The sequence below is a fragment of the Cryptotermes secundus genome, unplaced genomic scaffold (assembly GCF_002891405.2).
Source record: "Cryptotermes secundus unplaced genomic scaffold, Csec_1.0 scaffold446, whole genome shotgun sequence".
In the NCBI taxonomy this organism is placed as follows: Eukaryota; Metazoa; Arthropoda; class Insecta; order Blattodea; family Kalotermitidae; genus Cryptotermes; species Cryptotermes secundus.
Genome location: NW_019731271.1, coordinates 755782 through 770136, shown reverse-complemented (window position 1 = coordinate 770136; position 14355 = coordinate 755782). Strand labels below are relative to the sequence as shown.

Genomic DNA, 14355 nt, shown 5'->3' with positions numbered 1-14355 from the left:
CACTGGTGAGAAACTTTCTTCCGATAAATAATGTTGCAACCTGATATCTTGTACTGCAGAGGTTCTTACTCTGTTGTGTGTTTTCTGTTTTTGAACTGAGTTTGATATCATTTAACTCATTCTCCTCCAGATGGTTTTGAGCGAAGTGATGTTATACTCAGTTCGAAAACAGAAAACACACAGTGGAGTAAGAACCTCTGCAGTACAAGATATCAGGTTGCAACATTATTTATCTGGAGAAAGTTTCCCACCAGTGCCTGTAAAATATGGACATTTCATTTACATCGATTATTAATTCTAGCTATACGTGTGAACCAGTGATTTTTTGGGAGGGAGCAGTAAAAAAAATGCTGGTGGTATAATAGCGTACTTTCTTACCGACAGCGCAGGTGGTATGATAGCATACCTTCTTACCGACCGAGCCCTCGGCGCTGGTGGCAGCCATTTTTTTATCAAGAGAGTGTTCGCCGGCCACCGCGGCAGCAGTGGCTGTGTTGCCCGCCAATAGCATTGAGTTGCATACCCCTGATTTGGGTTGTACTGCATTTGTAAGTATGTATGTTATGCAGTAGGCCCAGAAATTAATAAGACGACGTGATTGTGTTCTGCTGTTGAGATTGTGCAGTGAATATGGGGAAGGCAAAGAAGTTGAAAATAAGCAGACGTGGACCGAAAGTGTCACTGGAGAAGCAGATTGAAGATGATCATTTTGTCAAACCATCCAGTCGTGTTAAAGTTCGGATAAGGAAGGACGAAGATGAAGAGGTATGTTTGACGCCTTTATTGTGGAGGGTGAAAGTTAATGAATTCAGAACAAATGTAAATAACTATTCCCGAATTTTGTGATGCCCAATTAAGAATTTTCTTGTATTTCCTTGCCGTTTAGTTCAAGAAGCAGACCTTATCTCAGGAGTATATTTAAAATAAACTCCAAAGGTTCTGCTGCAGCTTTGGGCTTGCTGTTCAAAGCTCAGCACCATGGTTGATCACGTAAAAATTCAGTGAAGAATTGTGTAACATTAGACCTCCGCTTTTCCTCAGAACTTTTTTATTATAGCTTAAATGCAGGAAAGTTTTAGGAAATTCTGTATCAGATGCATGGTATGTAACATATGCAGTAAAATAATGCAGCAACAATGCTCCTCTTCATAAAAAGATAAACGTTCTTCAAAGTTCATGCTGTCTTACAGATAATTTATTTTACACATGTTAATGATGAGAATGCCTAGCATGGGTAGCAGTGTTGAAACATGAATAAAATATGTTGTATTTTGTAGGTATATATTGTAATGTGTTTTGCTACTGAAGACGCCATTCGAATTGTTAATTGGTTTTATTTAACAACCTACAAATCGTAACTACAATTATTTATAACACAGTTGCAGGTTTATCCAATTTATAAACCCTACACAATAATCTATTCACTTTATCTTCAATAGTCTTCACTTATTCACAGTACAATATGGGAGCTATACCAGTGTCACTGTATTGCACACTCCCAATACCTTCTCACACTGTCACCTGTAATTGCACGTTCCGGTCTTCTTCACAATTCAGTCGCTGCAACAGAACTCGGCGACTGCTACAATTCAACTGACTCCTTAGGCATTCCAGTTCTCTTATAAACCCTCAGCCAGACAGTGGAAAATGCGCCTAGCTTCCCTGTTGCGTAATCGTCATGTTTACAGGTGTTGCTGGGCAACGCTGCCAAGAGTTGCATATTGCTGCATAGCAACCAGCATGCTATGGCTTGGCTCACTTCGGCTCTACCCGGCACGACATGGAGAAATACCGCTTTCATTACTGTTGTGTAACCTGGCAACCAACTGTTTATCAAGGGTCTGTCTTCGTGGTAACTTGTTCCACCTCCCGTTGACCAGCAATGTTTAGACATGTCACAATATGTATATGCCTCCTGTCATACCATAGATTGTATAGTACATAAAATTGTGTCTGAAAGATTACACCCATACAGAGAAACATGAATGGTATTCAGTATTAGTCCAAGGATTTAACACAGGACCTTCTGAATACAAAGCAGGAGTTCAAGCACCCAACTGCAGTGCTTCATACTATAAGTTAAAGAAGTGGTGCTCCAGCATCTACTCATTATGATCTGTTCTGTTGTCTGTGTAGGTGAATTTGTGCATATGTATGTTTCAGTTTGTGGATGCACATTTGTCTAAACGCATCCTACATGAAGCTCGTAGACAACAGCAAGAGATTGATGATGATGCTGGTAACTCATCATCTGTGTCAAAGACACAAGTTACTAAGCTTGGAGATGCATCTGATGATTCTGGTGATGACGCAGAAGTTCAGGATGACATGGATGGAGACTATTATGAAAATATTGTAAGAACTGAATATATACTTAGGTGTAAAAACTGCCCCTTTTCTTTATTTGAATGTTTCAGAATGAATAATGTTAATAAGACTTAGTAGCATGTTTGCCATTTCTCAAACTACTCTTCAAATTTTTATCAATATACAGAGCAACTTTGACATCACTTAAAATTCACTTTGAATGTCAAAAGAATACAAAAGAATGGCATCAAAATATCATTGAGAGCACTTCATTCTTAAAGCTTAATTAGACAACTGTAAAAGCATGTCAGGAATGATTATTTTAAACCTTTCCACAGACATGTCACATCTCTGTTTTGGGGCATGGAATTATTTACACATAACTTGTAGTCAGTCAGGTGAAATATTCTTACTCATCTTTCCTGTTACACTTTAAGCTAATAGTGTAAAGTTTTCAGCATATGGTAAACTTTTCCCCAAAACTTTGGGGTGTACATCTTTTAGTTTTTGAATTGAGTTAGGGCTCGGAAGAACAGTATGTTTTTTCATTATAGTCATTGTGAAACACCATGTTCAAATGCATACATTTCCAATATGAATTTCAAAGGATAAAATGTACTTCTAGTGCATGTACTAACACATGTGTATATTTTCCCCTAATATGCAGTAAAATCCTGATCTGAAAGTGTAATAAGTTCTCCTGTCAAATGGTTAAGGTGTACATAACATCTAAACATGAACATAGTTTGACAGCTCAGAACTTCACCTGTAAAGAAACATACAGTGATGTTGACGAACATCACTGTACTGATACCATAAAAACTGAGTGTGAGACATCAGTATACATTACAGTACACCATGCCAGATATCAATAAAGTGACATTTTATGATGATTCTCATTAATGAACTTCAGCATAATATTAGTTTTAGTTTTTAATTTTAAAAGTGTATGACTTACATATTTTATATCTTTTATTCATACAAATTGTGTAATTTTCTTTAATATCTGGTGTCCTCCCTGAAAATGGTCATTTACAAGTAAAATGTGTTGGTGTTCTAATACTGTTAATATTACTATTAGTATTCTGTTAGTATTCTAATAGCAATCAGCATAATAAAATTAATTAGATATACTTAGATGGTGACTTAAAATTTTATTTAAATATGTGATCTATTTACTTAACCCTGTAGATGTTTTCTGATCAGAGAGTCTCTGTAATACTTCTTTCATGTAGTTTGGACAAGATTTCTTCTCTAGGTGTGAATATGTCCTGTTCCAGCTGTAAAATTTCTGTTGAATTATGAGATCAAGTGTTCATGTCACAAATCATAATCTTCCAAAAACGGAATTATAAGCTTCTTCAGGTACTTGCACTAATTTAGTGACAACAGAACAATGAAAATGGCAAATATAAAAGTTGTTTTCATTTTTGTGATCTTGGGGGTATCACCAAAATTGAGATGGAGATTTACAGACAGCCAAAGGAATCTTTCATCTTTTACATATTTTGGTCAGAGCAACCATCCTCAGAAGGACATTATAAATACATACAGAAACTGTTATTACAGTGTCATAGGCCATTATCAGTACATACAGAAACCACCATAGAATACATCAAACTAACATCATCTTGAAAGTATATTTGTATAGTGGTTAAGGACTGTTACTGCAGTATTTTTAATTTAATTATCCAACAGTGATGATAATAGAGAATATAAGTATTTGAAATGGTACACAATGAATTATTATGACTGTTGTTACAGGAAGTGGATGAGGATGATGAAAGAGCCTTGGAAATGTTCATGAATCGTAACCCAGCTCCACGTCGGACCCTTGCTGATATTATTCTGGAAAAAATTACTGAAAAACAGACTGAACTTCAAACCCAATTCTCAGATGCTGGAAGTGAGTGTCTGTTTTATTTAGATTGCGCACGGATTCCTGAAGATTATGCTAATGTTTTGTTAAGAATAAGTTAACTACATAATAGTGAAAATGTTATTAAGTCACTCTGTTGATTTCTCATATTCATTGTGCCTTTCTGTTTTGTGGTTACAAAATGTGTCAGACTTCTGTGAATAATGGGAATGACATGTCTGTCTCTCCTGTACTCTTGTTGTGTAAATTTTTATGAAATTTAATATTGGGCAGTTTACATAAAATTTGTCAGGCATTTTAATTTTGGTTCATATCAGTTCAATATAACTTACATTCTCTGTCAAGCTTAAATCACCACGTTGTACATTTTTTAAAAATGATTCCTCATCCAGACAGTTAGCTCAGTAACTTTATTTGAGATATTTTTCAGTGCAGCGAACATTTAATGAAGTGTTAGGTTCTGATGTGTTCCTAGAATCATTCTGCATCTTCTGGTTATAAATATATGAGCACATGTGTTAGTATGTTTGTAGAACAGCTGTAAAATTCATTGCTCAGATTGCATTTTTGTTAATATTAGTTGCTTCATGTTTATGTAATGGAAAGTTAATCCTTAATATGATATAAATGAGGAATATGATTGGCTTACATTCTTTAATGTACATTTAAATTGTGATAGTGTTATATTCAGACCAGTAATTTGCATTCATCCATAACTTGAGTATGGACATAAAAACTGAGTGGACTGATGTGGTAATGCTCTAAATGTTTATTTGGTAGGTACTTGAGCAGAATCATGGCAGAGTGATTGGCCATTTTTGATTGAGGTCTTGTGTGGTTTGCTTTGTGTCTTAGGTGATTGCTGGGATAGTACCTTCAGATAAACTGTAGCCACCTCCTTCTACATCCTTACATTTTTTGTTGTAGTCCAATTTTATTTGCAGTCTGTACTAGTACATTTAGCAAATTGTTATGGTGTAATTTGACTTGAAGAGGAGTGCTCATTTGCACTCTTCTTTAGTAAGGAGGCTTGAGGCTTTGTGTGGTTCTTGGGGGAGTGCTTACTATGTAGATCTTTAAACTAGAACGACTAGCATACTATTACAATAGAAATCTTGTGGACAGATCATTTGGCAGATGTCTTTGCAGTCGCCTGAAGTCCGGTGGCTCCGTAAGGCAGGCAGCTAGGTTGTTTGGGTGAGCTCTGAGTTGAGTATTGTATAGGGAGCTGTATTGGCGAATTTCTTCTCTAACTGTTGGTATTTGGAGATCTCTTTGTATAACTATGTTTGGTATGTACGAAGGTGCTTCCACTATCATGCTCAAGGCTTTAGCTTGAAATTGTTCTAGAATTGCCATGTTTGAGTTGGAAGCTGTACCCCAAAGTTGTATTCCATAGATCCAGATTGGTTTGAGGATTGTTTTGTGTATAAGGAGTTTGCTGCTTGTAGAGAGATTTAATTTACATCCGAGTAGCCAGTGCATTTTCGTGGGAGTGATTCCTAGTTGTTTCTGTTTCACTATGATGTATTTGTGCCAGGTAAGTTGCCTGTCAAGGTGTAGTCCAAGATACCTGACATCTTCTTGGGGGAGTTGTACGTTGTTTATGTGTACCAGTGGGCATGTTTCTTTCTTGTGGTGAACGTAACATGGATCGATTTTGATTCATTTACTTTCATTCTCCATTTTTTAATCCAGTTTTGAATTGCTAGTAAGTTGGTTTGCAGTTTCTGCGAAGCAGCAGCTGGATTGTACATCTTTACACACCATTCATTATTGTATTGTGACATGTTGCGCAACGGAGGACCCCTACCTCCCCAGCGGCACGTGGCGGTAACGTAGCGCTCCCTCCCCCCCTCTGCGGTGATGTAACGCACGACACGCGGTGACGTAAGACGGCGCGAGGTAACAGTGTTGCTAGGCTATACGCAAACATGGTGACACGGCACCGCTTTCTACTGTGACGTGGGGGGCAACAGGTAACAGCGAACGGAATAAAAGCCGGCTGAGCAGCAAGCGAGGGCCAGTGTGTTATCAACGAGTTCTCAGTTTGCAAGTTACGAGTTACAGACACGTGTGCGAGAATCAGTGATCGTTCGTGATAACCAGTTGTATTTGGAGTGTGTAATTCAGTGAGACTTGTATAGCTTCCGCGCTATTAATACGTGAAGACTCTTGAAGATAGTGTTAAGAGATTTTGTTGTAGGGTTTGTAAAGTGTGGAAACCCGTAACATTGTTATCATTAATTGTAGCCGATACTTGTAGATTGTTAAATAAACCAATTAACCATCTCTACAGCGTCTTCAGTAACGAAACATGTTACAGTATACTACCTTATTTGGACTGTGTGACCTGTGCATTGTTAAATACCTTATATATCAATCAGTACTGAACATTTCACATTTTATGATCTTGTGATTCTTTGTTTAAAACCTATATTGCTAAGTGGAGTTACTTAATTTTGAATGTCTGTTAAATAGGTCAGACTATTGTATTCACGCTATTTTATTGAAGGTTTGCAGATTCAAGATTTGGATCCAAGGGTTAAACAGATGTATGAAGGAGTTCGGGATGTCCTGTCAAAATACCGAAGTGGCAAGCTTCCAAAAGCCTTTAAAATTATTCCAAACCTTCGTAATTGGGAACAGATTCTCTATGTTACAGGTACAGAATATTTCCATTTTAGTGAAGTCTGAGAGAATGTTAATTTGTTCTGAAGAAAAGTACTTGTTTTTCATTATTGTTCATCAGATCCAACATGCTGGAGTGCAAGTGCCATGTACCAAGCAACTCGGATATTTACATCAAATCTCAAAGAGAAAATGGCTCAGCGATTTTTCAACCTAGTTCTTCTTCCACGAGTAAGAGATGACATTGGAGAGTACAAACGGCTCAACTTCCATTTATATCAGGCACTGAGGAAGGCTCTCTTCAAACCTGGAGCATTCATGAAAGGCTTTCTGCTACCATTATGTGAGGTAAATTCACATTACCCTGCAGTTCTTGAGACAGTAGGAACTAAAAAATACTGGAAGTGCAGTTGTGGCAGTTTTGTTTTTCTGCAAATTGGAATACAGTCAGTAGAAAACAAATAATTATGTATATTTAACACAGGCAGTGATCTGGGATTGCTCAGTCAGTAAAGTGACTGGCTACAGTCCTGGCAGGGTTATTCTTTTGTCTCATTGTGCATAGACTGGTTCTGGGGGCCACTCAGCCTCTTAACCAGTAGGTGCAAGAGATGAAGCAGCTGGAGTGTGAAGCTGGTCACTGACCCCCATCCAGTGCTAAGACTGAGTTGAGTTTGAGCTCTGAGGTCCCTGTAATTTATCCATGGCATGGTTCTAAGCACAGAAAATAATTTACCCTTATTTTGCCTGTACACAAGCATCTCCATGCTCTGAAGTGTTACTAAAGAGTAAAATAGTATCTAGGTTATACCAAGGTTCATGATCATTATGCTGATTATTATTGTCACGTGTTTATGGCTCCATGACCAATAATATCGGGTTTGTGACTGGATTCCTTAACACCTTCATTTACAATCTCTCTTAATCACAGTAAATTATAACAGCTCACAATAAATGACTGTCAAAGACTCACTCCATTCTGACTGGACTCTGTCTTCTACTGTTCTCTCCTGGTTTCTGATTGACTTGGTTTATTAATGACTTAGTTGTCGGTTCTCCATTCTACTGTGACTGCCTCGGTTCTTATCTGGATGGCTGCTTATGTAGCATTTTGGTATCCTAGGAGATGTTTGTTGCTTGCTCATATCCATGGACATGCCTGTTGACTCTGTAGCAATGATCAGGTTTCCAAGAGTCTGCAACTTTCATTCCCATATCCATGGACACATTTGTTTAACAGCCAGCGATAGTTTGTGTCCAAGAAACGTATCTCTGCAGAAACATTTTTGCTAACTCGTTTCCTAGAAATGAGCCTGCATGTCACATTATTAATATTGCCCGTTTATTCATTTGTTGTTACCAGTTTCTGTCTGTAGTTTTGTTGCTTGACAGAGTTGATTAATCAGTGTGCAGATATTTTTATTCAGGAGGTAAAAGTACTATGTGCTTTGGTTTATTTAATTAGCAGCTGTTATGAAATCGATCTTTTTGCAGAGTGGAACCTGCACATTGCGGGAAGCCATCATCGTTGGTTCTGTTATTGCTCGTAATTCCATTCCAATACTTCATTCATCAGCAGCCATATTGAAAATTGCTGAGATGGACTACACAGGTGGTAACTCCATATTTTTACGCATATTCTTTGACAAGAAATATGCTCTGCCATATAGAGTTGTGGACGCTGCAGTATTTCATTTCCTCAGGTATAGTAATACCATATGTAAAACTCATGATATTCTGCTAATATAAAACAACAGTGAGAAGGTACACTTCCTTTAGAATATGCATTTTACAGAAGTATTATCTGAAATTGGTATATACAAATGTTTTTGTATGATGAGCCATTTTTCATAAATTCATGTAAAATATGAGTTACAGTGAATCAGCATGCCCTGAAATAATATCTGACAACTCTTATTGTTAACCTGTGGTAACAGATTTGGTTTAAGTCCAGTGAGTTGTTTTTGGTAATGAAAATTGAAGAGACAATAACAAGATACAGTACAGAATGTTATGTATATGAAATTTAATGAGAGTTGATCAAAATAACATGCACTAGATGCAGATGTTCATAAAAGCCATGCTCAGGGAGCTGGAGAACACAGATCAATGAAAGCTTTTGTAATCAGGAACTCAGTGCAAGGTAATATAATTCCCTGCCAGCTTAGGTTAGCTAGGTGTGAAGTCCTGCAAGTGATGGTTTTCTGTATTATGACATAATGCAATGTGGAGAGTGGGTATCAGCCCTTCAGGAGAACATATTGCCTCCTAGAATACCCAAAATACATGGTACATGGGGTCATAGTCCATAACACTATAGTGTGAATCTTTTTCTTATCCTGTGGCGCTACAGCCCCAATTTGGGCCTAGGCCTACCTCCATGAAACTCTCCGTTTCACTTCGGTTTACTAGATCTTACACACATGGTAGGACTCCTTGGGCGAGTGATCAGCTCGTCGCAAGGCCTCTGCCTGTAGACAAACACAGAAAAACACACAAACATCCATGCCCTGAGTGGGATTTGAACCCATGATCCCGGCTTCCGAACGAGCAAAGGCAGTTCATGCCTTAGACCGCTCGGCTACTGTGACCGGCAGTGTGAATCTTTACTGTCATGAAAACATGAGATCTCATAAAGGCATTAAGTGTTTTGAAAGATTAGGGAGATACAACTATGATTCACAGACAAGTGATAATTAAAATACCAACTTAAATTACAGAAATGCTGTGTTAATCATACAGTGTTAGACCTATAATGCAAGATGATTAGAACTGTTGTCTTTTAACTCAGACTATAATTTTTAAAGAGTCCTATATTTTATATGCCTGATTAATGCAGAGAATCAGTTTCTGAGATATCCTAGCCATGTGTTATTGGCAGGGGCATAGGGTACATGGATGTGGTGGAAGCATTGCTTCCTATAGAAAAGCAACCAAAAACATTTCTGGCAATTTTTCAATTTTGAAAAAATATTTCATACTTCAAAATATTAATTAATCTGAGAACATATATTACATATAATGAGAATATTGCAAGTTTTAATGTGTTACATAAACCATTTATCAGGATAGATCAGTTATTTTCTTCCAAAATGCAAGGAACTTTAAAATATAATGCGCAAGGAAGCAACAGGTTGTTCGCTTCCACACCCATTCTGGTTCAAGTGGGACTGCAATGTTGCCATATATGAGGAGTCTGTTGCTTAGCTAAATGTTACGGAATGCTTCAAGCTTCGTGCTTCCAGCAATGTTGCTGGCTGTAAGGCATTGCAGTATGCAGTTGGAAGTCGGTGACCTTGCAGGTACACAATTTTTCTGGTGTGCTGAGACTTCGAAAATGCTGTTAGTAAAAAAGCGTGCTTACTAGTTTTCAGAAGAAGGTGTTAGTGTGTTACTTATGCACAAGTCAGTTTAGTTATTCTGTATTTTTCTCGATGCATAATTTGTTTTGCTTTGCATAATTATAACTTTGTGACAATGTTTTTGTGATTGCTGTTAAGTTACAAATGGAAACATGACACTTTCATGTGATAACCACTGTGTGATTGAAAAACTTCTTCAAACACTGTTCAGTTCACTCAGTTATAATGAGAAACTTAAGATAATAGAAGAAGGTGCACCTAAGCCTAATCTAACTTTACATACAAAAATGAAATCTTGCACACGGCATTTCAGTACCAGTTTGTATGAGGCTATTCCATGGTTGTGTGGGTGTGATAAACTAAAAAAATTATTCTGTTGGCCCTGTCTCTTGTTTTCTAAAGAAAGACACATGTTTAACAGTGCTGGTTACAATGACATTAACAACATTTACAAATCTGGTGAAAGACATGGGCATTCAGTTAATCACATTGCTTGTCTTAAAGAAATTACACTGTTTGGTAAAAACAGAAGGATTGAGTTTTCTCTAAGCAGCCAATACAAACAGTCAATTGAAAAACACAATGAAGCTGTGAAACAGAACAGGAAATTTGTAGGCCAATTAATTACAGCAGTTTGTTTTCTGGGCTCTCAGGGTTTAGTATTTCGGGGACATGATGAAAGCGTGGCATCTGTTAATAGAGGAAATTACATTGAGGTTTTAAATATGCTGGCACGTTATGATTCTGATTTACACAATCATTTAGAGTCTTCAACTGCTTTTCGTGGTTCTTCTCCTGACATCCAAAATGAACTGATACATTCTATATCTGAATTGATGACAATGGAAATTAAAAAGGAAATTTCAAAGGCTAATTATGTTTCTTTAATTCTTGATGAGACTTCAGATGTGATGAATAAGTGTCAGTTGGCTTCAGTTCTTCGATATGTGACAGCTGATGGCAATGTTGAAGAAAGGTTTCTGCGTTTTACAGACGTGAGCTCTGACCGTTCTGCCAATTCCTTGTTTAACCATGCTCTTGAGATTTTAAATGATTTTGAATGTGGTCCCAAACTCATTGCACAGACTTATGATGGTGCTGCTGTTATGGCATCACAACATGCAGGAGTACAAGCAAAAATTCGCGAGCAGTACCCAAACGCCATTTTTGTTCATTGTTATGCGCATAGACTAAATTTAGTCTTAGCACAATCTGCTAGTTTTATTAAGGAAGTTAAGGTCTTCTTTGCTACTCTCTCTGGCTTTAGAACTTTTTTTGCCAAGTCCACAAAAAGGACTGAAGCATTGGATTCCCACCTTAGGAAAAGATTTCCTTCTATCGCACCTACTCGATGGCAGTACCATAGCCGACTTGCTGAAACTGTGCATGAATACAGAGAAGGAATTGAGAATCTTCTTGTGTCTATAATAGAGGAACCAGAAGAATGGGATGTAGAAACAATTTCTTCTGCACGCGGACTTCTCTCTCTTCTAAGGGATTTCGATTTCAATTTCATGCTGAAAATATTTTCTTCAATTTTTCCATATTCTGGCGCTCTTTTCAAAATCCTACAAACTAAGAGATCTGATATAGCTTTTTGCAATACCAAAATAGACGAATTTAAGCATCACATGCAAAGATTAAGGGGAGGATTTGACCACCTTTGGAGTGAAATGGAAAATGTCTTCGATTCAAATGGCCCAACTCGACCCAAAAGAATTCGCATTGACTCAATGAGTGGAGAAGAAAGAAAAAACTCCTATAAACGGCTGTTCTGTGAAATTATTGATGTCGTGTGTCAGAATGTCTCTGTTAGATTTTCGGAGAACGCTACGCTCCTCTTCTTGAGTCTTCTTGATGCCAGATACTTTCCCATGTATAGAACCTCATTTCCTGAAAAAGCATTTTCCTGTTTAAAAGAAAATTATGGTGCATTTTTTGACTTTGTTGCCTTAAAGAGTGAACTTTTAGTAATGTTTTCGGACCCAGATATGGCAAAAGATAGTGTGTATGACTTACATCAATATATGTATGCTCTTCAGTTATCATGCGTTTTCCCGCAAATCTTCAAATTATGTGAGCTAGTATTAACAATACCAGCGACAAGTGCTGCAGATGAACGCTCATTTTCAGCTCTGAAGAGATTAAAAAACTACTTAAGAAATTCGCAGAACCAGGATAGGTTGTCATCACTAGCTTTGATGAACATTGAAAAGTCCTTCCTAAACAAACTGCAGTCCAAACCCAGCTTTCTAGATGAGGTTATTGATCTGTTTGCCAAGAAAAACAGAAGAATCGAGCTGAATTATAAACAATAAAGTAAGCATTAATTATATTCCAGGTTCACAACCCTGTCATTTGATGGCTATAAAATTGTGTTGATAATTAGGTGTTATTTTAATATATTAGCTTAAGTATACAATACATATTAAACTATTAGCTGTTTTCTTTTAAATAGAAGATAGAAACTATAGGGTATCTAGAAAAATGTTATATACACCTATATAAAGTTGGTTCCCTGCTTTTGGTAGTCATGCTATGCCACTGGTTATTGGCATGGGGAAACTGCATATGGTCCTGTCTGTTATTTAGATAGGATTTACACCATTGTCTACCAAGTGTGAGACCTTACAGCCAACTTTCTTGGACTTTGGTGGTAGTACTGTGAATATAAAAATATTTTGCTGCCATAACCATGGTTACGTCACAGGCAGCTGGGAGGGGAAATGATGTTGCACATAGCACAAGGTCTAGTTATATCAGCTTGGCATTGTGAAGCTACTTCATGGTACCACTTGATGCCATCATCATGGTCTCATGCAAAGTAATCTGATTCTGGTGAGAACATTATGAAAAGCAGAAGCTCCACATTGGTGAGAAGTGTGCCCACATTATTAAATTTGTTACTACTTTATGGTGCAGATCACATTGTCCTGTGTAGCTTTTGCATGCTTTCTGTGTTACATTTTATTCTGATGGAAGAGCTGTTGGGCTAATGTTTGTAATTTACAGATATTTAATTTTGTATGCTCAGGTTTCAGCGTGACAGTCGTGAATTGCCTGTTCTGTGGCATCAGAGTTTATTGACATTTGTACAGCGTTATAAAGGTGATGTTAGCACAGAGCAACGAGAAGCCTTGTTGGAGCTCCTGAAACATCAGTCACATCCTTTTATTACTCCAGAAGTTAGAAGAGAACTCCAACATGCTAAATGCAGAGATGTGGAGGGTGAGGAACCTATGGCTGAGTGAGGAGTACCAGAGTGTTTAAGTGATAGTTGGGGAGACTGACTCCGACTTCCATCCAAGATCAACTTGGCTAGTCTTCTGGATGACTACTGCATCTTTAATATTCATAATTCTTTGCATGGAACATCATAGCTTTGATGATTCCTTAGTCTGTATCAAATAGGACTCTGGAAATAAAATGTTTATATAATAATTTCTTATTATTTAATTTGTCTTTTCTAATTTCTGGCTAAATAAATGTTTAAGAAGTGAAAAACAAAACAACACATGCATCGCTACATTATGTGAGATAAAACTTTGGTACTTCTTGAGCACTCGGTTTTTGTGTACAATCATTTGCTTGTGTTGCCTCAGCTCTGGGTTAGTATTTGCAGCATTATTACATTACAGTTAACCCTGATTTAATTGCATCAATGGCCTTTCTTATTACCCTGCGGATCTACAGATGAAAATCACATAACACATCAGTATGTGAAGATGTTAAGTAATATCAATAGATACCAGAATCTTGAATTATGAAATAATGTCACATAATGTGTAAAGTTGGAATAATGGAGCCAGAAGAAATTGTCTGCTGCTATGTGACAACTAAATGAACAAGCATTGCTAGGCAACGAATAGACACACAACGATTCTTGGTGTACATTGCAGTTTCTAGCTACAGGGTGAATGAGGCAGAAGGAACAGGTCTTACATGGAGCCTGATGCTGCAGATGGAGGCACCATGGCCTGATGTATGTCATGCAGTAGGAGTAAGGATGTTTGTGTGGAGCATGGTGCTGTTCAGTGGAAAGGCACCCTATGGTTGAAAAGAAAATGTGAGACCAGATCTACTTAACTTTGTATCCATCCTTGCAGTAGAAGATGAAGTGTCTGACTGCTTCATTGGCTTCCCTGATGACGTGAGGGCAGTAAACGTGCATGAAGA

The 14355-nt window shown here is 37.5% G+C and overlaps 1 protein-coding gene and 1 long non-coding RNA gene across 2 annotated transcripts; one reads left to right on the top strand and one right to left on the bottom strand.

Moving 5' to 3' along the window:
• The first annotated feature begins 511 nt into the window (after nucleotides 1-511).
• On the top strand, nucleotides 512-13837 carry LOC111866822 (bystin). The gene is made up of 7 exons (XM_023856114.1): nucleotides 512-765; nucleotides 2164-2355; nucleotides 4072-4213; nucleotides 6702-6851; nucleotides 6939-7165; nucleotides 8312-8520; nucleotides 13214-13837. Exons 1-7 carry the CDS (start codon nucleotides 631-633, stop codon nucleotides 13428-13430), a joined length of 1272 nt encoding a protein of 423 aa, XP_023711882.1. The 5' UTR covers nucleotides 512-630; the 3' UTR covers nucleotides 13431-13837.
• On the bottom strand, nucleotides 11463-12372 carry LOC111866823. The gene is made up of 2 exons (XR_002843225.2): nucleotides 12199-12372; nucleotides 11463-12072 (listed from the first exon to the last, which is right to left on the bottom strand). It is a non-coding gene; the product is annotated as an uncharacterized LOC111866823 (long non-coding RNA).
• Nucleotides 13838-14355: the final 518 nt, after the last annotated feature.